At 34.2% G+C, this 21518-nt stretch overlaps 2 protein-coding genes across 2 annotated transcripts; one reads left to right on the top strand and one right to left on the bottom strand.

Moving 5' to 3' along the window:
- Window positions 1–14297: 14297 nt before the first annotated feature.
- Window positions 14298–16557, bottom strand: LOC136817216 (uncharacterized). Its single transcript, XM_067073555.1, has 2 exons — window positions 16470–16557; window positions 14298–15264 (listed from the first exon to the last, which is right to left on the bottom strand). Exons 1-2 carry the CDS (start codon window positions 16475–16477, stop codon window positions 14331–14333), a joined length of 942 nt encoding a protein of 313 aa, XP_066929656.1. The 5' UTR covers window positions 16478–16557; the 3' UTR covers window positions 14298–14330.
- Window positions 16558–17006: 449 nt separating this feature from the next.
- On the top strand, window positions 17007–21081 carry LOC136817257 (uncharacterized). The gene is made up of 7 exons (XM_067073589.1): window positions 17007–17101; window positions 17805–17818; window positions 18634–18815; window positions 19069–19151; window positions 20093–20184; window positions 20363–20472; window positions 20679–21081. The coding sequence occupies exons 1-7, from the start codon at window positions 17007–17009 to the stop codon at window positions 21018–21020; spliced, it is 918 nt and encodes a 305-aa protein (XP_066929690.1). The 3' UTR covers window positions 21021–21081.
- Window positions 21082–21518: the final 437 nt, after the last annotated feature.

The following is a 21518-nucleotide window of genomic DNA, read 5'->3' as shown; positions in this document are numbered from 1 at the left end:
TACGTTGTTAACTTGAGTGAACGTGGAATATTGTGACTGAATGATATTGTATGAAGTGACGATAAATACATATACTCAATGATAAAATTTTAAGATATTAAAAACATTTTCTGCTAAAAAAAGGAAGTATTTTTTACCAACAGTTTTGACAAAATTTTATTTACTAGGCAACTCCCAATGAAGTGCTACTGTGTGAAAAGTTCTGAGGGTGTATTTTTATGCTATGAAAATTGAGATCGTAAAATATAATGACGCTCCCTTGATAATAAGAGAAATATGATTGTTATAAATGCAAGTCCGTTGGGAATATAAAAAATCGTTTCAATGGGAATATGAATATAACGTCTGATGACGTTACACTCCCCGCCACAATCGAGTTCAAGTTTCTTGAGACAAATTTGATGAAGATGAAAATCCATAACATTGCAAAACCATGAGATAGGAATTTGAATCGCAGTTTATAGAATAGTTCAAAATGTTCCTTGAGCTTCTGAATAAGAATGATGCCATTGTAAAATGAGGACGAGCATTGACCACATAAGTGCTTGAAATGCTTTCATGACTCAGCATTGAAAAGAACTTTGAGCAGCAAGAAATGTGATAACACCAGTATTTGATAAGAATGTCTGAGAAAACTATTGAGAGCAATGATTGAGAATTGGACAGTTTCATACCAGTTTTGGGCGAAATTACTTCAAATGAATTTACAGGATCGACATCGTTTTTGTAGATGTCCATGGTTGATTCAAATCCACTGAATTTTGGAAGCTTGATTTTGAGGATAGAGTCCTCGAATTTTGAATGTTTCTCAAGTTCACGAGATGAGACTTCTTTGTCTATAAGGGAGATGAGTGTACGAAGATTAGAAACTTCGGATTGACTTGCGGTTCCAAAGGATTCTTTAATGAGTGGTTGAAGATCTTTAGATATACATTCGAGTGATTTGGAGAGGTCACTTGTTTCTTTTTGAGCAGTTTTGAGTTCAGTATTTGTTGCTTGAGATGGAACAAAGGATGTCTTGCTCTCAACGAGTTTGAGTTTTTGTTGAATACTCTTGGTAGCAAATTCGATAGATTTAACTTGTGCCGATTGGGTGGTTTGAGCGATAGCTCTTTTCATGGTACGTTTCTTGGCTAGACCGTCTTTGGTATATGCTTTGATGATTTGCAAGGTGGTCTGGTAGCTTTGATCGTCATCAGTATGAAGGTCGGCATGCAGTTGCTTAAATGATGCCTTGAGTGTCCCGATGGTGTTAAGGGAATCGCTTATCTCGTCAATGTCGACCAAGTCAATGATGGGGTTCTCGTCTATGAAATCTTCAATATCCTCTTGGATGAGTTTCAATCTACGCTCGGCGGATTCCATCATCTGTTTGAATTCCGAAGCGGTTGCGAGGCGTACTGTTTGAATGTAGCGATCACACACAGAAAATTTGACACAAGCAAATTGTTCGTAACGGTTGTATTGAAACACGTTCAAACTGAAATTGAAATTGAAATGATATTGAATGTGTGACAAAATGTGACCTACGAAAGTCGTAAGATGCTCACAATATGATTGAAAATTTGAAGAAAAATTAGTGAAATGATATTGAAATATGTGACAAAATGTGACCTACGAAAGTCGTAAGAGGCTCACAATATGATTGAAAATTTGAAGAAAAATTATTGATTGGAAAAATTGACAAAAGTCTTGAAAAATTATTGAAAAATTGAACTTAAAGTTGAAAATATATAAAAATGAAATGTAAATATGGTAGAAATAAGTGTGAGGATGTGTTGTTTCTGCCGATTCTAACATTTTGTGCAAGTTTTAAACTTAATTACGCCCCTTTTTCCAACGGCGGGTTGGCGTGCGAAAAGAAACTCAAATTAACCCGAAAATTGATACTATGCGTGTTGCATTTTTCAAATCTTCCACTTTTTTGCAACTTTTCGAACGATTCGAACGTTTTACGGACAAACTCACTAATTTAACTTTACATTTACCAATTTGTATTTTAACATGGTAAGTGCAACCAACCATAGCAAATCGGGAAATAGGCGGGAAAGTCAGTAATCAGCAAATTGGGATTCCCCCTGACAACAAGAAAATAAACAAAACATTTTCGTCAACAAAACCAAAAAGCTGGAAACATTTTGTTCAAGCAAGGTTCACTGATTTGTTGGGTTTTTCTTGCTGCTTTGACTAGAATTGATTCAATTTGCTTTGAAATTATCAACAACATCAACAACATAAATAGTACTGCTGTTTTCCATCCTGGTGTTTTTTCATCCAACAAACTGACAAATGTTAAGCAGAATATTCAAAATGGGCTAACTCCTCCAGGCCAGCCATGTATCATGCTGTCATGGGGGTTTTATTGATATCAGAATTTATTGAGACGTGACTGCTTGCATTGCAGCTGTCAAAAAACACACAGAGTAAAACAGAATAGATATATGCAGGAACTATGATGGTTAAGTTTTGTTCATCTCATTCTTCAAACTTTGAAACTGTGGCTAGCTACTATTCGCAGCGCTGTTTTGAACTTTGAGACTGCTACTGAAAGATTCGATTTTCCTAAATTAAAGATTATTCTGGAATGGATCAGCTACATCAGCCATACCCAGCTTAATCAAGTGGATGGAAAAACAACTTGATGTTCAAGTGCAATATATTAATCACCTAATACGAGCAGAATATGTGTACTACGTACATTCATATGCTTGATGATAAAGTATGTTATGATATCTGGATATGATTATTATTGATGTTTTAGGGACGATAAATGACAGCTGGATGGACAATCAATAATGTGAATTAAAAAGGATTTGTTTACTTCAAATAAACCTTATTCAATGATTTGTAGTTTGGTTGTGATGCCCCACACTGGATTTTCGGAACATGACATTGCATCTAGCAAAATATCTATTGGCAGCGGAAACTTCACGTAATGACTCCAAAAGATAGTGGCACGATATAATGGCAACTTTTTAGCGCTTGATTTTTATCTTACTGTGTTTCTTAAACTAAACATCGACACGTCAAGCAAATAAGTACACCTAAAATCACTTTTTTGAATCAAAATTTAAGATCAAAAGCTTTAATTTGAAGTGTCGCATAGTATACATGTTTTATAAGCGTATAAAAATCCGAAAACAGGCTCGGAGATGCTGAGATGCTTAGGTCAAAAGCTTAAAATAAGGCTGAAAAAATGCTTGAGGAATGTTTATGGTTATATCCTAACATTAAACATTCAAAGTTCTTATAAACACTCCAATTCTTATGAAACATGCTTAATTTTTCCACATATCTGAGCCTAGATATGCTTGCAAAAGTGCAATGCTTATAAAAAACATGTAGCAACCCAACTTTTTCAAGTATTGTGAAAAAATACAACGTTGCAGAATATTGCAATGCTGTTTGACTATGTAAATACAGTTTTCTGAGCTTATGTGAATTAAAATACCATATATTATATGATAAATAAAGGTATAGAATATAAATAGGTATAACTCTTAGTTTGCAGTCTTTTTTATTTGAAACAGTATTTTTGTTGTTGAGACCTGGCTGTTCTCATTTTTTATCTCGTTTAAAACCGCAAATTATTCTTGTCCTGCTCTTGTTTTGATGGTGCAAATTTAAGTAATTAGTGTCTGGTATTATGTAGGTATATCAGAGTTTTGATATATCAGTTTGTTTTGATTTGTGTCTGCCCTGTTGGGCCCAGATTTTCCATTTAAAGCCTCTTTTCCAGACTCCCATACATATAGCAAAACAGGCCAGTTCTTTTCAGTTCTTCATTTAACTGTACTGCTGCTTTTATGATTTGCTCTGTCAGCCCTCCCCATCAACAAGGGGGGAGCTTATTTATTTATCACACATATTCATCCCATATTCACATTATATTCTAGTTTGACTTTATGCTATTTCCTGCATTTTGGTTTATTACATTGTATTGCTTTTAAACGTTCATTGTCAGGAAATTAATTTGATTATAGGTATATTCATTTTATAGGTTTGTGTTTTAATTGTCATTTATGTTAGTCTTTTCACAGTGTTTACCTTTTATTTTCGTAGTCCATTCCTATTTTACGTGTGCACTTTTTTTCGAAAATGATCACTGATATGCCATGTCTCTGCTCAGTTCTCTTTGGCCTCCCCTAGGGAGGACTGCTTGTGTTTAAAAAAAAGCCATATTTCAATACCCAATTTTAACTGTTCGATCCTTTAATTGCTTGATTTCTCAATCCTAGGCCTACCTATGAGTTTCCCAAAAAAATGAAATCCTTTGTTCGATTACAATTTTATTGTTAACCACATGCTTGAGTTACTCTTATTTTGTTCCAAAAATTTTTGTTGAGCCTCGGATGTTCTTATTTTTTATACCAAAAAATCCTCATGATGTTCTTATTTTAGGTCGAAATTTTAAGAAATTTGGGTTAAAAAAAAAACTTCAAAAAAGCAGTTTGTTTTGAAAATAGATTATCAACTTTCTTTTTGTTCACCAGAGTTTGTACATGATTAAAATGCAATGATAGAAATTTGCCTTGCTCTTGTAACGATCATGAAAATTACCAAAAATGGTTTGTCATTACGCAAGTATCATGAAAATAGCCCAAATCATGCCTCGAATTATTTCCCGATCACGCATCACGCAAACGGCTGGGTACTACTTTTTAAAATTGTTTCGTAGAATGGCTAACTTTCTCATTCCCAGGAAAACATACCTGCCCCATATCCGGGATCTTTTCCCTGTTTTTTCTAGGTGTCTCTGGTAAAAATCGGTGTTAAATCTACTTTTGTAGCGTTTTGGTCCTTTTCCGTTGTACACTAGCAATCGGAAAGTTTCGCTGAGAATGAGGAAGTTTAGCAATCCTACGGTGTATGTAGTGTAAAAAACCTTTCGCTTGCGAACACGCGACTTTCGTATCGTGTGTAACCCCTTTTACAATTGATAAATCGACTCAGCTCGTATTTTCCCCCCCCCCCCCCCCCCATTTTCCCCTCGTCTGGCAAAATTTGAAGGAATTTGGCCCACGGCGATCTTTCATCGGATTAATCGGATTCAAAATTCCTTGTTTTAGCCAAGTTTTAGGAAATTGACGGAGAAAAAATGTTTTCTTTTTCTTCTATCCTTTAGAGGGCAAATAAAAGTACATTCTGTCAAAATCCCTATCCGGAATTATCTTGATTCCGATTTAGAGGGATCTCAACCGGGATGAGGACGGGATAGAGGGATCTCTCGAAAACGAAAGTGCCCAATAACTAGTGAACAGTTTGATGCATCAAAACACTTTTTTTCCTACTTTTACATTGCTATAAGGAGACTTCATATACCAAATTTAATCTCCTTATGAGTACTACTTAAGGAGATACAAAGGAAACTAGACAAAATAATCCCGATTTTACAAAAGTTACAATGAAAGATCACTGTGGCCTTTGCAACCGCGCTTTATACGCGTTCTAAACGCGAAAGTGTTAGTGGAATCAAAATGATAGATCTCAACTTATACTTTTAGAACAAAAGTTTAGATTAGATTTGATAATTTGTGTATTCTTGGTAGTCTTCTTGAAAGTTTTAAAATTTTGATAGGAATTGTTTACTTTGGTGTTTGACTCAAAATGTAGTTAAAAATTATAGTTAGCAAACAGCTCTTTTTTTCCTCACTTGAATAAAAACTTAATAAGATTGGTATTTTTTTCCGTGTCAGGTTTTACATGGTTTTACCCCGGTTAGTGTAAAACACAGGTCACACGTCACAGGTCAGTGTTGACAGGTCAGCTTCAATTACTGCAAAACACAAAGAAAATGTTAGAAAAACAGTTGTTAATGTCAAAAATATAATTCCAAAGGTATTTTATTGATCTAGAACTATTTCAAAGCTAAAAATTTACCCACGTGCTTACCAGGTGTTTTCGCATTTTATGCCGTGTATAACACGGACCTGTAATAATTGTATTATATATTATATCTATATCACACATGTAAAATAATTATCTTTTCAATGTTATACGCGTGTTACGTATGTTATATACAAAGAATAAAGAAATATTCGAATATCGATCTCACATCTCACCTTTGCTTTAAACAGCCCCCTAACAGGAAAATAGTTATTTCACAATCACTACGTCATATCTCATTTTATCTCCTGCATCACCTTAGATATGATAACAAGAATTTATGAAAATAGCGTCAATGGGATTATATTTTATAAATGTTTCAATATTTTTATCCCCCACATTGTATTTTTTATAAAATGACGTCACTATTTTCATCTCTCTAAAACAGCTCTCTTGGAGTATATATTGTTTTCAAAACCTGTCAATCTATATCCACTTGCAGCCTCAGTGTCCTATTATGCATGAAGAATATCATTATTTACATAATTTAAGTGTCATTTGTTGTCAATATTTGGGTTTGATGATTTGTCGTTTAAGTCTTTAAGTCGTTACATACAGTTTTCTGGTCTGTAATTTGTATGACCTGTAACCTGTGACTGTGACCTGTGACCTGTGTTTTACACTAACCGGTTTTACCCAGCGGTCAGAAAAACCCTGTGGTAAACCTGGAAAAGAGGCTGCTTTTAGAAAAAGTCAGAGAAAACCTGAAGTCAGGGAATCTTTGTAAAATCTCTCAAAGTTAGGGAATTTTATTCCAATGCCTTGATCTTGAATGTTGACCACTAAAATCAGAACACTAGACTATTTTTGAAAGAGCGCGTTTCTTTTTTTACTTCATCATGAAAAATTACAGTTTTTTCGCACTTTTGTCAGGGAAAAATGTAGTTTTTTTCACCAAAAGTCAAGGAAAATTATTCTGGGGAACTGCTGGGAACCCTGTACTGTATATGTCTCGTCTCTTCGCCATCTTTCATTTATTTTTGTTTTTTACCTTTTGATTACACAGAAGAAAAGATAAATTTTAAATTACATGAATCATTGAATTGAGTAAATTGGAATGTAAACTGGATTAAGCTTTTTTTCTCATGCACGTCATTTGACGAAAAAAGTGACAAAATGGCTAACCCAGAAAGTCAGTCAATAGACATTGACATTTTTGAAGATAATGGGGATGAAGATATGAATTTAAACAATGAGACTGTTAATAATGAAGATGATACTGTTTCAAAACCCTCACAATTTAAACGTGAATATAAATGTGTCTCTCACAATGTTTGGGTAGATGAAGGATCTTCAAACTCTCTTTACCATTTAATCACCTCCAAAAAGATAAAGAATAGTGTTAAAGATTTTGTGAAAAATCACAAATTTTTGCCACCTGGATCAAGCCTTATTTGTAAACAGTGTTGTACGTATATAGAAAAAAACATTTTAAGAAAAATATCAAACGACTCAAAGGAAAAATCAGATGAAAAATCAGTTCCACCAGCAAAATCTCTCTTAGACAGTTTTAGTTCTTTCATGAAAAAGCTTAACAATGCGAATGAAATTGATCTGGATCCAAATGAAATAGCCAATCTATTCAGAAATTTGGGTGAAATAGTTGTGAGGCCAAGAATCAAGAAATCAACAGCGGAAACAAGCCAAGCTTATAAAAAGCCTGAACTTATGAAAAACTTAACACAGGATTTTGAAACATACATTCAAACTAGCAGTGATGGCTAGATCTTGCTACCAAAATTTCTAATTCATCAACCAGTAATTTTTCATCATTACTGCTGGGTAGGTAATCATGCATGTTCATTTCTGATCGGGACTTTGGAGGGTTAGCAGGGAGATTCAATATTGAAATTTGTGCATTGACTCTGTTTCGAGCGGCAATCATGTTGAACATGTGTAAATCTGTGTTTTGTCTGGCAATGAGCATGGTTCGACGACGTATCATCTTGTCGAGGTTATCACCAATTATAATAAATTTGAACTCCCAAATTAATTTAATGATCGGTGTCTCAAAATTTGTTTCTGGTGGATAGATCGTCAATGTTGAAGTCACAAAATGATTTTTCAAGCACCTCCGAGTTGGACCCATGCTCATCAAAGAAACTGCACTCAAGATCGTCAGTAATTTCAACTGTAGTAGCAGCATCACTCTTAGCCAATTCGATGGGAGACTTGACAAGTTCCTTGGTGATTGGACTTTTGACCCCAGTCAACATGTCAATCCATTCTTTTACTGGTTCCAAATAGTTCTTGCCCATTTCTACTTGCTTTTGATGAAGATGATCAAAAGAAACTGACATTTTCAAATGGTTCATCCGAGTGACGCTCATTTTGTCACCTTTTCCTCTCTTCAACACAAAAGCGTTCCAAAGTGGGCACCTGTTCATGTATTTATTCCGTGAATAAAGTAAACTTCCAACAGCATTAACACATGCTGGATAAACACTCTCTTCTGTTTTCAACTTGTTTTTGAGGCTACGCTTGTTGACTCCAATTTTAAGGACAATATCATGTATCCATGGCGTGATTTTGATTAGTTCAAGTTTCATTTTGTCATAATCAATAATTGGCTCAAAGCATAGACATAAGAGTTAAACCATAGACGGGAACCACCCTATTATTCTCCGATTTTTCTTTTGTTCTCGAAAGTCGAGCTCGATAAATTAGGGTCCAGTCCTCTTGACGGGGTCAAGTCAAAACAATATGGCGGAATCAGCGAGCATGTCTGATGAATCTTTAGCTATTGAAGATGTTATGTCCTTACTTGAGGATGGATTTTTTTATTGCGATGAAGAAATTTTAAAACAAGTTAGTTCTCTTGAATCTGATGTAAGTCTTATGCGTTTTTGCTTTTAAGAAAGACTATGAGAGAGGAGATCAATATTTTGCACTACTTGTTCCCTCGTATCCTCCTGGTCCTGTCCCTTCAGTGGCTATAGAGGGGGGTTGTACTTTTAAGGTGTGACGGGATTGGCCCTTTTTAGTACGGTATTACGGGATTTGACGAAAAGAGAGGCGGGAAGAAGGTATTTTAAAATCAGACTGTGACGGTATTTAGGTACATTTTTGCCCTGTACAAGCCGGTGTGATGGTGTTATTATTTTTCAATTTTCGGGATTCCGGTATTCCGCAAAAGTTTTGACGGAAAATGGTATTTCGAACCCCCCCCCCCCCCTATAGAGCACCATTGCTTTGTATCGAGTTATAGGTACTACAAGATTTCATTCATTGCTTTTAATTAATATACACTGGGGAAAATCTTTTAACCAATGTGAAGTATCACGTATCAAAAGTTTTCATTTCCATTTTCAGCTTACAAAAATTCAAAACAAAACCTCGTCGTTTGTCTGTGATGTCAAAGTATTAAATTAAAGTATGATAAAGCTCAGCCCTCCCTATTATGAAAAAACAGACAGTCATATAGCCAGAGGTTAAGAGAGTTAAGAGATACATAAAAAATGTATGTCAACATCTCGCTAGTGATTTGTGCTATCCAGAGGCATTTCGTGCAAATTTTCAGGGCTTTGAAGCCTCAGACGAACAGTCTAATGAACTATTTCTGTCCTTGAAGGAAGATATCCTCAAATTGAAGGAAAGTAATTTTGATTCATTTTTTGAAAGATTTCACCAAGCGTCAGTTAACATACAAAGCCTTCTAACTGACAAAAGAGCAATTCATCTCCTGATGCATGATTTATCAAATAGATGCATCTCTCATTTATTGAACAGGAAATCTGAATCTGAGGCTCCAAAAATTGTTTTGACCGAGAAAGATATTTATGTGATTCAATACATTTCCGGACATGTTGTACAAAAGATTTATAGAAAATTGCGAAATAGTAAACATTGGCATAAGGATGAGTTCCAACAGTACATTCATCTTTTGAAATCAATGAAAATTGACAAAACTGAAACACATAAATTAGTGTGTTTTTTTATAAAAATAATTTTTTTTGATAACTGATGATGGCGTAAGCCGAAAAGCTTTTTATCTTTTTAAAATAGATTTTACTGGTCTAAAAACAACATGGCGATATCTCACTCAACTTATCTACAATGATTTGTTTGTTTTGTTCTTGGATTTATTAAGAAAGCTATTTTTATGGATATGTCGTCAAAATTGAAACATGAAACTGAGAATAAGTTATTATTTGAACACTTATCGAAACATAGTAATGATTTGCGTTGATTTACGCGACAAAGTCAACGTTTTTAGATCAATTTGTGGTTCCATACTCTCAAACTTGTTAACAAAAAGAATCCATTTATCTTTGAGGAAGCGGCGGAAAGAATCTTTATTTACCAAAAACAAGAAACTCTTGAACCTGTCACAAAAATCATCCGAGACTTGGAAGAGCTACGATGTACCCGTTATAAACCTTTCTGATACCGCCTTATCGAATGTCGAGAAGAAACAATTGTCATATGGTTTGGAACATTGTTTTGTCGATAAAACAAAAATGTCAAAAAACTTATTGCCGTTAGTTTCGAGGAAGTTGTAGGAAAAGTCACACCTGCTATCGAAAACGACCAACGTGAAAACTTGCGTTCAATTAATTTTATTTTATGGTGTTCTATTTCTTGATCATATCTTCTCTGTGTTCGGTTAACAGCCGCAATGGTTCTGCTTTCATTTCTTGTGGTTTCTTTGGGTCCTTCTTTGCATCACGTTCTCCTTTTTTCTGCAGTCGGTACAGTTTCTTACGCAAACGTTCAATGCTGGACAAAAGGTTTGTAGACTTCTGCAATACTTGCAAAATACTTCAATATCGATCAAAAACAAGTTCCCAAGAGGCTCTGGGTGCTTTCCAAACCCATCCAAAGTCTTTGAAAGTCACCCAATGCAGTCTAACCGCAAGGGCAAACCACAAGGGCTTGATTAACTGGCTTACACCAGTATCAAAACGCTGATTTTTTGCTTGTGGTTCCCTCAAAAGCAATGAAACGACTTCAAAAGTGTTTTTCTTAACTTCCATCCCCTTTCAGACACATTGAAGAGTCATTTTGCTCTATTTCTCATCATTTTTCACTGAAATTTCATTTGTCTACAACCTTTTGTCCAGCATTGTTCTTTTTCTCTCACATCGCTTTTCTCAGCATTTGACATATTTTGACGTGCTGATTCTCGGTGTTTTCTCTTTCGCTCTGCATCTTGCTTTTTGAAAGAGTCATGACGGTTCGAATCTTTGTAGAGCTTTTGACGAAATCTTTTTCACAGCCTTTTCTTTCTGTCGTGTTTTTTTCTGATCCAAGGCTTCCATTCTAAACAAAGATGCAGTGGTTACCTCGAGAAAGGAGATTCAAAAAGAAAGTTTTTAACAATAAAAATTTATTAACAGAACGTTTCTCGCTTGCAATACTTGTAGTGGAGCAGTCCACGAAGTTTCAGTAAGAATATATAGAATTTAAATTTTATAAGACCTTGAAAGTTTAGATATTATTATCTGCTCTTTGATAAAACTCTTTACCTTTTTTGGTCTCACAACTATTGCTTGCTTCTTTGTCTTCAACAACAGTGCTGTTTAACAAAAAGAAATCTAGTTTACTATAGTCCACACCTCAAAATCAGTAGTCTTGACAAAATTTTCTCTATTGAATAGTTTCAAGGGTTATCATTTAGTTCTGTTATATACTAAGTTAACAAACACTGCATAATGTAAACTTTTTTACCTTGTAACGAGATTGAACCCAAAACTGTGAACTGACAGCAAATTGAAGTGATCTTTCTCTGTAATCCAAATGATATTCCAAATAATTATTTATAATATCTTTCTAATGTAAAAAATGTCAATTCAGTATAGGCTGTTACTGGCTGTTACAGTGTATTCTAAGGACTGATAATCTTTTTTTCAGTGCTAAATATAATGTTAAACAGTTATAAAAGATTTACAAACAGGCTTATCTGTTTCCCCCAATTTTTCAAAATTTAGGTTACAGACGGGACATTAGCTTCAAGGTGATGCTGAGAGCCCATATGAAATTCAAATTGAAATGTATTGATAAATTTCAAGCACCACTAATAAGGTTTATCTTTCCCCAAAATAGTTAACTTTCAAACTGAAGTAAGCTTCAGTAATTTATGTTAACATCATGGTTACGGACGGGACAAAATCAAAAACAAAGCTCAGAAACAAATATCTTCGAGAATTCAAAACATTGGACATAAAAAAACTAATAGGTATTCTCTATGATACCCCTGAAATAGTGTAGCAGTATTGAAATGGCAGTTTCTTGTTTGTATGGCCTAGCTATGACTTACGGACGGGAAATTTTTTGTTTACAAAACATAGCATAAACTAGAAATGTTAAAGTCAAACGAAAATGTAAAATTATTATGAAAATAAAATTAGGATTATATAGTTTTAGAAAGAATAAAGAATTGAGATAAAACTAAGGCATTCAGTATGGTAAATTTTGACACAAAGTATGCAGAAATTCTTACATTTTTCAAAAAATGTGAAATTTTGGTCGATTTTCGTCCCTGTGAAAAAATCAAGAAACATTTTGCCCTTAATTGTATGCAAATTTTTTATAAAAATGGAGTTGTTCAAAATAAAAAAGACTTTAACAGCTAACTATGCTACTTTTTTTACTACAACCCCAAATTGGTTACAGACGGGATATGTACAGATTTGGTGCAATTCACCCATACATTTTAATATTATTTTATTTTTTTGACACTTTCTATTGTAACCAAAATTAAAGGCAAGTGAAAAGTAACAGAAAGTTTTTTATAACAATTTGAGCTGTTGAAAAATATCCTACTTAAAGCTAAGTCGATAGAGAATTTGAAATGTTACCTGATTAACACAAAGCCGTAATTTTGAGTTCTCCAGTTGCTTTATCCACTCTTCTACTTGATTGCTTGGAAATGCCACATGAGATTGAGATAATTCAATCTGCAACGCCGAAATACTTTCTTCGAAGCCTCCACTATGTTTTCCATTTTTTCTTAGATATTGGAAGTAGATAAATCTGATCCCCAATTTATTGGTTTGAGTTCCTCTTTTGATTGCAAATTTCACTCAAGTGAGATATGTAGGACAGTTGTTACGACATCTGCTGTTTTATTTTTTTCTTTGGTCACTCTGTATTGTTTGATGATATATTGTAAACAAAAAAAAATGATTATCAATTTATAGTTGCTAGTATTGATATCTTATAAATAATATAAATAATACATGAATAATCAATGTCAGTAGAGATTTTTAGAGAAATTTGTGCTATTATTGAAAAATTAGGTACCTATTTCCTTCCGATTTCATTGAAAGAGGTAAACACAAAAACAAGTAGTCCAAGAGTTACCACTTTTTGAAAGTATCCGTCCCCTTCATGATTTGGCAAACCTATCATTAAAACATTTTTAGACTCGTCGTATCATGATATGACAAAATCCAAAATCAAGTCTTATAAACAAAAAAAATGGGTAATTATCCGAAAGCTTACTATAATTAGACGGAGAAAGAGCTAAAATATGCAAAACATCTATTTCTAAGGGCATTCGATATGAAACTTACCCAAAAATAGATTATGCATCGGGCCTATAACAGTCATCGTTATAAGGTCTACATACTCTAAATTTGCCAAAACAGAGTATCGTGTGCCATATTCGGACTCTAAATTCTCTTTGTCAGTTTTTGTTTTAGCTTTCAAGATTTCAATCATCTGTGCTCTATGTCTAGCATCAGTACGTGGCGTCCACTCCTCCAAGTCGATCTCCAACTTGTCCAGGAAATGATTTTTCACATTTGTTACAGCCTTTTTTGGCGCTATGACCTGAAATAGAGAAAAAATCATTTTGAGACACTTCAGTAAAAATCCACAAAAGTTTAATTTATCTCAAGCATCCCCAAATTGGTACTTTTGGGCTTTAAAATAACTTTTCATTTGCAATAAATCTGCATATGAATAATTCAAAAATTTATTCCCACCTGGCACACGACGTTGTTTCAACATCCATGTAACGTTCATATCACGTTAGATGGACGTTAAAACTACGTTGTATGTCAAATGGGTTATGATTAAAGAAATCCTTTTAAAAGTAGTATCAACACTGTCAACGATATTTTTAAAAAGCTTAAGTTGGTTTGGTGTGTGTTTTAACATTGAGGAAGGCAGCTGTAAAGTGACTGGGAGCTGTCAAAGACTTTTTAAAACATACCTGCTGGTACATGCAACTTTAAAAAAAATACGAACCTAAAAAACCACATAGTTTTCTAGCTGCTGGGATGTCACATCCGATAATCAGTAAAGCTAACCGAAATGTCTTCATCTTTTGATTTGAAAGTAATTGATATCCAATCCAAGCTTCTTGCAATTCATCAACAAGAGGCTTCAAGAAAGAGTTTGTTGGAGGTTCGTTATCCATGTTTGGTATAATCCCAACAAGTATAACATTTTTCCACAGTTTGAAATGTGTTTGAAAGGCTGGAACCAATCACAATTTAACATAAGCCATAGTTTCTCTTTTCATTTAAGAAAGGATAACCGTTTTCTTCATCACTGAAATGTTTCCAAACTCTCCCGTCATAAACATCACTCAAAACGTCTGGATGCTTCTCCAATTTTCTCCAGGCCTCGCATTTATCTTCAAAAGTAGGATCACGAAGAAGACTCTGCAAATTTTCCTTGAGAGATTTGTAGCAGTATATTTTAAATGGATATAAAGTTTTCTTTCCTGTTGGAGAAACAATAGTTTTCATTAAAAGTTGGCCACATTCTTTTCTTCTCGCTTTTTGAGGATGTTCTGGATACAAAATGTTATCACATTTTTTAGAATGCATTTCTCCTCGTAATTTAAAAGAGCAGTCTTCAAGATGATACAGTTTATGACACTGTGTACAAACCACATACTTCTTAAAACTGTTCTTTGGGAATCCAATTTCTTTCTGGAATAAGTATAGCGATCGAGGAAACATCCCAATCACACTAGATGGAATTAGGATTTTGAATAAAACATGCAAAAAAGTTATCAGGGATTTCATTGCGGTATCAGTGATAGAGTACGTATACTGCCAAAATGCGAGAAAGTAAACAAGCCAAGCCATTTGGTGAGAAGTTGGTTGTGATTCTGGTTCGGTATTGTCGTATAACCCATTCATCATTTCATTAATAACTTCTTCTGAAGCAAATTCTTCTATACATTCAAATACCAAGTTTCTTTGATTTTGTTCATCTTCGTTGATTACGTTTTCTTGGTTTGTTGAATCATTCAGAGTTTGTTCAATATTTGAATTGGGACATTTGTATGAAATGTTTGACGTGTTATATTTAAATTCGTCAAAGTTAACCTCAGTGGCACGTTTTGATCGCTGACATTTATTTAGGTGACGAAAATAATAGCTTTCTACAAACGTTTCTCCACAACGACTGCATTTTCTAAAAAGCAATAATATAGACAGTTTCAAAAACCTATTGACGACAATTTATTTAGGGTATTTTTTCTAACAGGATTTTTCAAGTAGGGCGGGGGTCCACCGGGTCTGTGACACAAGGGTGTATAAAGATATTAAACACCCCTTTCTCACGGGCTTCTCACAGAACTGGTAGAATTTTTTCAGCCAGAAGGGGTGAAAATAAAGGACTGAAACTCGGTGGGGGTTGATATATTCTTTGTTGGGATTTGAATTTCACTGTTTTCAATTCAGAAAATTTAGTGCAGATAAAAAAAAATACACGATATTTGTTTAAATTCGCCTGGGATTAAAATTGAAATAATATTTTCTACTGGGATGATTTTTCGGTCAAATTTTCCAGGGGTTCCAGTTATCATCCGTTACCCCCTAGTGGACGACATTGTTTTCCCTGGTAGTATTTAGGTCGGAATTCCTCATTTTGTATCCGCTTGTTACGGAAATTCAAGGACTATTTTAGGGCATTGTATCGGAAAATTTAGTGGACGCATACCAAAAAGTTACGGAAATCTGCAGTCATTGTAAAACAGAGTAACGGAAATCAGCGTTTTATCACGTTTTATTAGTGTTGTCGTTGGTATCAGAATTTTGTTGACCAATATCTAACTGCGTCGGAATTCTGCTAAAGAATTCAAATTAGGTATCGGAAATTCCGGTAATGTTTTTGTTGCTTTTTTTACGGAAATTCCGTGTCGTCCACTACAGTAGGGGGTAACAGACTATAACTGGAACGGCCCAGTGGAGTCCCAACCAATGAAGTATAAGCCCGAAGGGCTAGAAGTCAATCTCTTTGGTAGAATTTGAAGCCAACAAATCCTACCAAAGTTGCGCGGCCTTGAGCGACCCGCCTGGTTTTTACACAAATGACTGATTGAAACTAAAATTTACCGCTTAATTTCGAAAAATATATGACTCGAAAATAAAGGAATTGCTAGATTCAATCCGTCATAAAAAATACGGCGCATATTTTAAGGCTTCAATTTTTCTTGCCTGAGAAAGGTTAGAGATTGACCTCTAGCCCTTCGGGGTTGAAACTCAATGGTCCCAACCATGAGAAGGGATGTATTAATAGAAAACCATTGCAAAAAGTTTTTATTTTTTAGACAAAACTTAAAAAGTTTGATCGAATCGGCTTCTAAAAATTACAGAAAAAGTGTAGCAAATACTTACTGATTCATGATCTATGGTCTAATTTGGTATATTCAAAAATCAGATATTTAAGCTTGCTCTTGAATTTTACTTCACAGTTCTGCTATCAATACAGAAAACAAATATATTTACTTATAACACATTTTCAAAAGTATCTATAAAAGTATCAAATTTTGTATAGAAGGAGTAACCGTCGAGTATCTTTGGGATTTCTCACTATTACCATCAAAGCTCCCCTCTAATTGTCGAAAAATGACAAAGGAAATTCTCTTTTGACAATTACGTCAAATAATCAATTTATAAGTAATTTGTTAATAACATACAATTCTTTGATCAATCAAATAGAGAGAAAATACTCGCGATAAGTACTTTCTTACGAGATACGAAAATAATTTCAATTGTTTTTTAATTGTTAAAATATTTCTCGCAACCGTAAGTTTAGGACAGTTTCTGGCAAACGGGAATAACCACGAGCTTTTATTTTAATTTTGACCACCGAAGATAACGGACCAACAGGAACAAGACAGAAGAAATTATATTTTTTTATAAATAATAACTATGGAAGATTTTGAGGAATATTCACTTCAATGTATTGCTAAATCGTCAAAAGGCAAACGACTGGCACCAAAAAGTCCACATGAACCGGAGAATAAGTAAGTATTCAATTTCCATGTTTTGTACACATTTACAGGTCTGTGAAAAGGTTTTCTAGACTACTGTAATGTTTTCAGTGTCTTCTTGAGTGATTAAGCTTGACTCAGTAGAGAAGAGTGGTCCAGGAACAAGAAAGGAACAGAGAGCATTGGGTCATTCAATTTTTACATAAAGGATTACAAACTTTTCCAAGAAATTTTGGACCTCTTGATAGGAAATTGAGTCTAAACAAAGAATAAAATCACAAAAATTTTTCATGCAACTTTTACGCAGATTCTAAGAAATTCTTTATGGCACTGAGACAGGGGTCTTAAAAAATTCCAGTGGGGATGGTTTTGGAGTGCAATTTTTTCCATTCAATTCAACTTTAGTAACTTGCAACATTGTATTGTATCTTTATATACACCCCTGTCTCAGTGCCCCGGTGGAATTTTTTTCCCTCAATGGGGATGAAACTTTCTATTGAAATCCCAATGACGATAGAAAATTTTTAATATTTGATTATAAATCTTAAAAAATTCCAGTGGGGATGGTTTTGGAGTGCAATTTTTTCCATTCAATTCAACTTTAGTAACTTGCAACATTGTATTGTATCTTTATATACACCCCTGTCTCAGTGCCCCGGTAGAACTTTTTCAGTCAGTGGGGATGAAAATTTCTATCAAAATGCTAATGGGGATAGAAAATCTATTGTTTCCACAGGCGCCGCGGAAGCGGTAGGGCCGGCCCGACCATTTTTTTCAGAGTAAAGATTTTTTTTCAAATGTTTTGAAAAGTCAGTTAGAGAAATAAATTGAACTACGACGTTCACGCCTAAATCTAATCTAATTGTTTGTATTTCTATTTTCTTTTTTTCCATTTTTTTGCTTTCTTGCAAGATAAAAACATTACCTTGCGCATGATTTTCAAGCGCTTTATGAGCTTTATCTTCTTCAAGAAAAGGGGCTGTTTTAGCCAATCTAGAGGAGTGAAATTCGCAAAATTTTTTATCCCGTCGGCGCCAAAAGGTGGCGCCTCCTTACACACTATATTATGTGGCCCGACCACTTAAAATGTCGAGCCGCGGCGCATGTATCCAGCTCGAAAATTCCAGTGGGGATGGTTTTGGAGTGCAATTTTTTACATCCAGTTTTCAATGGTGATAAAATAATAGAGCAATTTCGCAGTGGGGTTGAAATTGTAGGATATTTTTTCCACCGGGGACGATTTTTTGGCCTATTTTTCCACCGGGGTGGGGAGTCCACCGGGTCTGTGACACAGGGGTGTTTATATAAGCGTTTAGGCTAACGTCGCGTGATTAATTGATTTTTCCCGAGCAATTTGATTTATCCAACTATCACTCCAACATTTGCGCGTGTGCCGATATTGAATAGGATTTGTTCATATTAGCACTCAAAGCATTGTCCCGAGAAAGCGCACAACGATGGTGTAACTTTTCCCGCGTATGTCATCGACTGGTAAAACATGTTATTACAACTGGTAAAAGGTCTACTGATTGAATGTTGAAATTTCTTTCTCTCTCTGTCACCAGCTATTACACCTCAACTACAAGAGCTCCATCAAATGGTGCTTGCACTACAAAACAAGTGCCAGTCTCTTGATGACAGAAATAAAGAATTGGACGAAAAAAATACAGAACTAACAAGTAAAATTGATGAAATCAGTCGGACAAAGAGAAGAAAGAAAAAATGGACTGCTTCAAATGAAATAAAGGTGATTTGATTTACTTTTCTAGTTCCTTATAATTAAGGAACTTAGAATTATATTAATATTATACTGTATACTGATTTCAGACACAACATTATCCCATTATTTTGGCTGTTAAAATCACTTTGACTGATCTTTATCAAAGGTATTTAATTAGAGATCCAAATGTAAATGAATGATGTATACCAAACACTCAACTGAGCTTTTAGATTTACGTTTTACTGGGTCAATTAAAATCAAATTTTCGTTTTCATTTCAGAGAGCTGTAAGGAAGCAATACAAAAAGCTGTGCGACTATGATGAAGATTTCGACGAATGGAATCTGAATAGTGATGAGAGAAGGTAATTTACTCTACCCAGTTTTATCATTTCAATCAATGACATAGTTTGGGCATAGTTTCAATAATTCTTGGTCTTTCATACTCCTCTTTTTTCATTATTTGGGAGCCTGCTTATATAGTTTAATCATAGTATAAAAAAGCCGCGGCTGGAATGATAACATCTGAATTTCTGTTGTTCTATCTCTGTCGTATTTGATGAATATTTTGTCGATCAAGAAGTCAGTAATGTACCATCTTTAATGGTAAATTTTATTGGTTTGTCGTTAATAATTATTTCTCAGTGCGTTTAGACATTAATGATATGCTCTTGATAATACACTTGCATTATAAAATCATCGTAAAGGAAAGATCAACAATAAGAAATTTAAACAAGCACAAAATGGCTGGGCTGAAAGAACTCAAAAATTAATAAAGTGCCTTCGAATGCCTTCACAATTTTTCAGTTAAATCTTTTTAGAAATCAATGAAAAAGTTTATCAAGATAATACTGTGAAAATTTCAAGCCAGCACCTTCAAAATTTATCATTCAAATTGACAGGAAAGTAGTTATCTTGAATATAGTTCTTATAATTTTAATTTTGGCGAAAAACTATTATTTCAACAAAATACCCCTAAAATATGTCAAAAATTAGTTCAAGTGTTCTATTGGGTACAGATTCAAAGATATCTAGCAATAAAAAAACATTTTGTGAAGGAAAATAAGAGAACGATTTCAAAAACTATCTACCAACAATAAACTGAGCACTTGATGTTCTTATAGAGCTCGGAGACAGACATAGAACAGCAATTAATTGAGAAGACAATGCGGTACATATTCCAGCCGCGGCTTTTTTATACTATGGTTTAATAAAGCTGAACTTTAACATTACTTGACAAAGTTATAATACTACGCTAAGTAAATGATAACTGGATAATTTACAGCATAAGTTTTCTTATTTTTAGCCCATTTTCTGCCGAAAACCTGGCTATATCTAACGAAGTGGTCAATGTTGTACGCGGACTCAACCCACTGGCAAATGTTGAGGAAATTAAAAGTAAGACAAACACTTTCTCTTTATGCACATCCAATAAGTTTATCTAGGGTCTTGCTCTGTTCTAGCCCTTAAAATCCAACGTTTATTATTTTTCCGACCGACTGATCGCTTCTTTTGGGGTGTTTGTAGTATTGGATACATTTCCTAATCAGTTGAGTTTGTTTTATGTCATCATCAGGTGCCATACACATCAGCTTTGAAGGTAAAGTGGACACAGAGAAGAAAAAAAAGAGGATAGGAGCTGAAAATTACAACAGGGTGATGAGCCATCGTGGGCGCAAAGATTATGTGAGTTTCCAGTATTTGTTTTTGTTCCAATCCACGTTGATAAAAAAGTCTCAATTTTTTGTAATCCAAAATCTTCTCATTTCGCTCGGTTTGTGTTCGTTAAGTTTAAACCAATTGATTTTCAATTTGAATTCTTCTTTTATTATGGTTTTGATATTTCCTTGTTGCAAGAATATGATCATTATACTCCTATCTTTTCTTATCAGAAAACGAATAAGCGCAAAGTGGCAGTAGAAAAGGCAGCTTTGGACAGACACTCTAAAGAAACTTGGAAGAAACTAATATCTGCTGAATTGGTCTCATCTGAAGATGAATTGATAGAGGGAAGAACAAAGTCATTCACGGTTCGACCAAAGTTAAATCGACCAGCAAAGATTACAAAGTTTTTTGAAAAACTGGACGAAGTTGATCACAGCAACATGGCTAAGGGTTCACAGTTCCGTGCCTGTCCAAGAAATGTGGGTGAACCCAGTGAAAACAGAATCGTTTTTACCAAAGCGCAGAAGGATGCTATGACTTCTTTAGATATCACATTTGAATGTAACTAGTAGTAAAGTTTAGTTGCATTCAGATGTAATGTTTAAAAAAAATTTATAGCATCGTTTTACTCTTTCGTAAAAAAATAAGTCTAGTTATAAACAAATCTGATGTCTAAAAAAGTCTTAGCCTCTGTCGGAACTTTGTCTAAATTGGTGCTGTTTTCACTTTGTTTGGCCACATTTCTTGGATATCTCTAGCCTAAGCTTAACCGTGTTTACTTGATCTTTGTGGTTCTTCATTTAACGAGCAAAGCGACTAACATTTCTATTTTTTAAAGCAAAACTGATGATTTATCTCATATTTTATCCCCTGTGAAAATTTTAAACACAGTACATTAAAATCAATTTCAAACATTTATTACATTTCGCATAAACTTTTTTAGATCTGAATTTTAAAGGAATAAATCTTTACTTTTATATGTTCTAACATTTAGTAACTTTTATATATTTTAAAACTTAGTAACATTCAAAATAATAGCCTGTAAATATGTAAATAGTGAAGAAACC

Source organism: Clytia hemisphaerica, unplaced genomic scaffold (assembly GCF_902728285.1).
Source record: "Clytia hemisphaerica strain Z4C2 unplaced genomic scaffold, Clytia hemisphaerica genome assembly, whole genome shotgun sequence".
Classification (NCBI taxonomy): Eukaryota; Metazoa; Cnidaria; class Hydrozoa; order Leptothecata; family Clytiidae; genus Clytia; species Clytia hemisphaerica.
This window is presented reverse-complemented; position numbering and strand designations above follow the sequence as displayed.

Excerpts from the sequence above, each read along its gene's own strand:
- LOC136817257 (XM_067073589.1), top strand. The coding sequence starts at position 17,007 with ATGGAAGATTTTGAGGAATATTCACTTCAATGTATTGCTAAATCGTCA. Across the intron at positions 18,816-19,068 it reads CTGCTTCAAATGAAATAAAG|AGAGCTGTAAGGAAGCAATA; the intron begins GTGATTTGATTT and ends TTTTCATTTCAG. Across the intron at positions 20,473-20,678 it reads ATCGTGGGCGCAAAGATTAT|AAAACGAATAAGCGCAAAGT; the intron begins GTGAGTTTCCAG and ends TTTTCTTATCAG.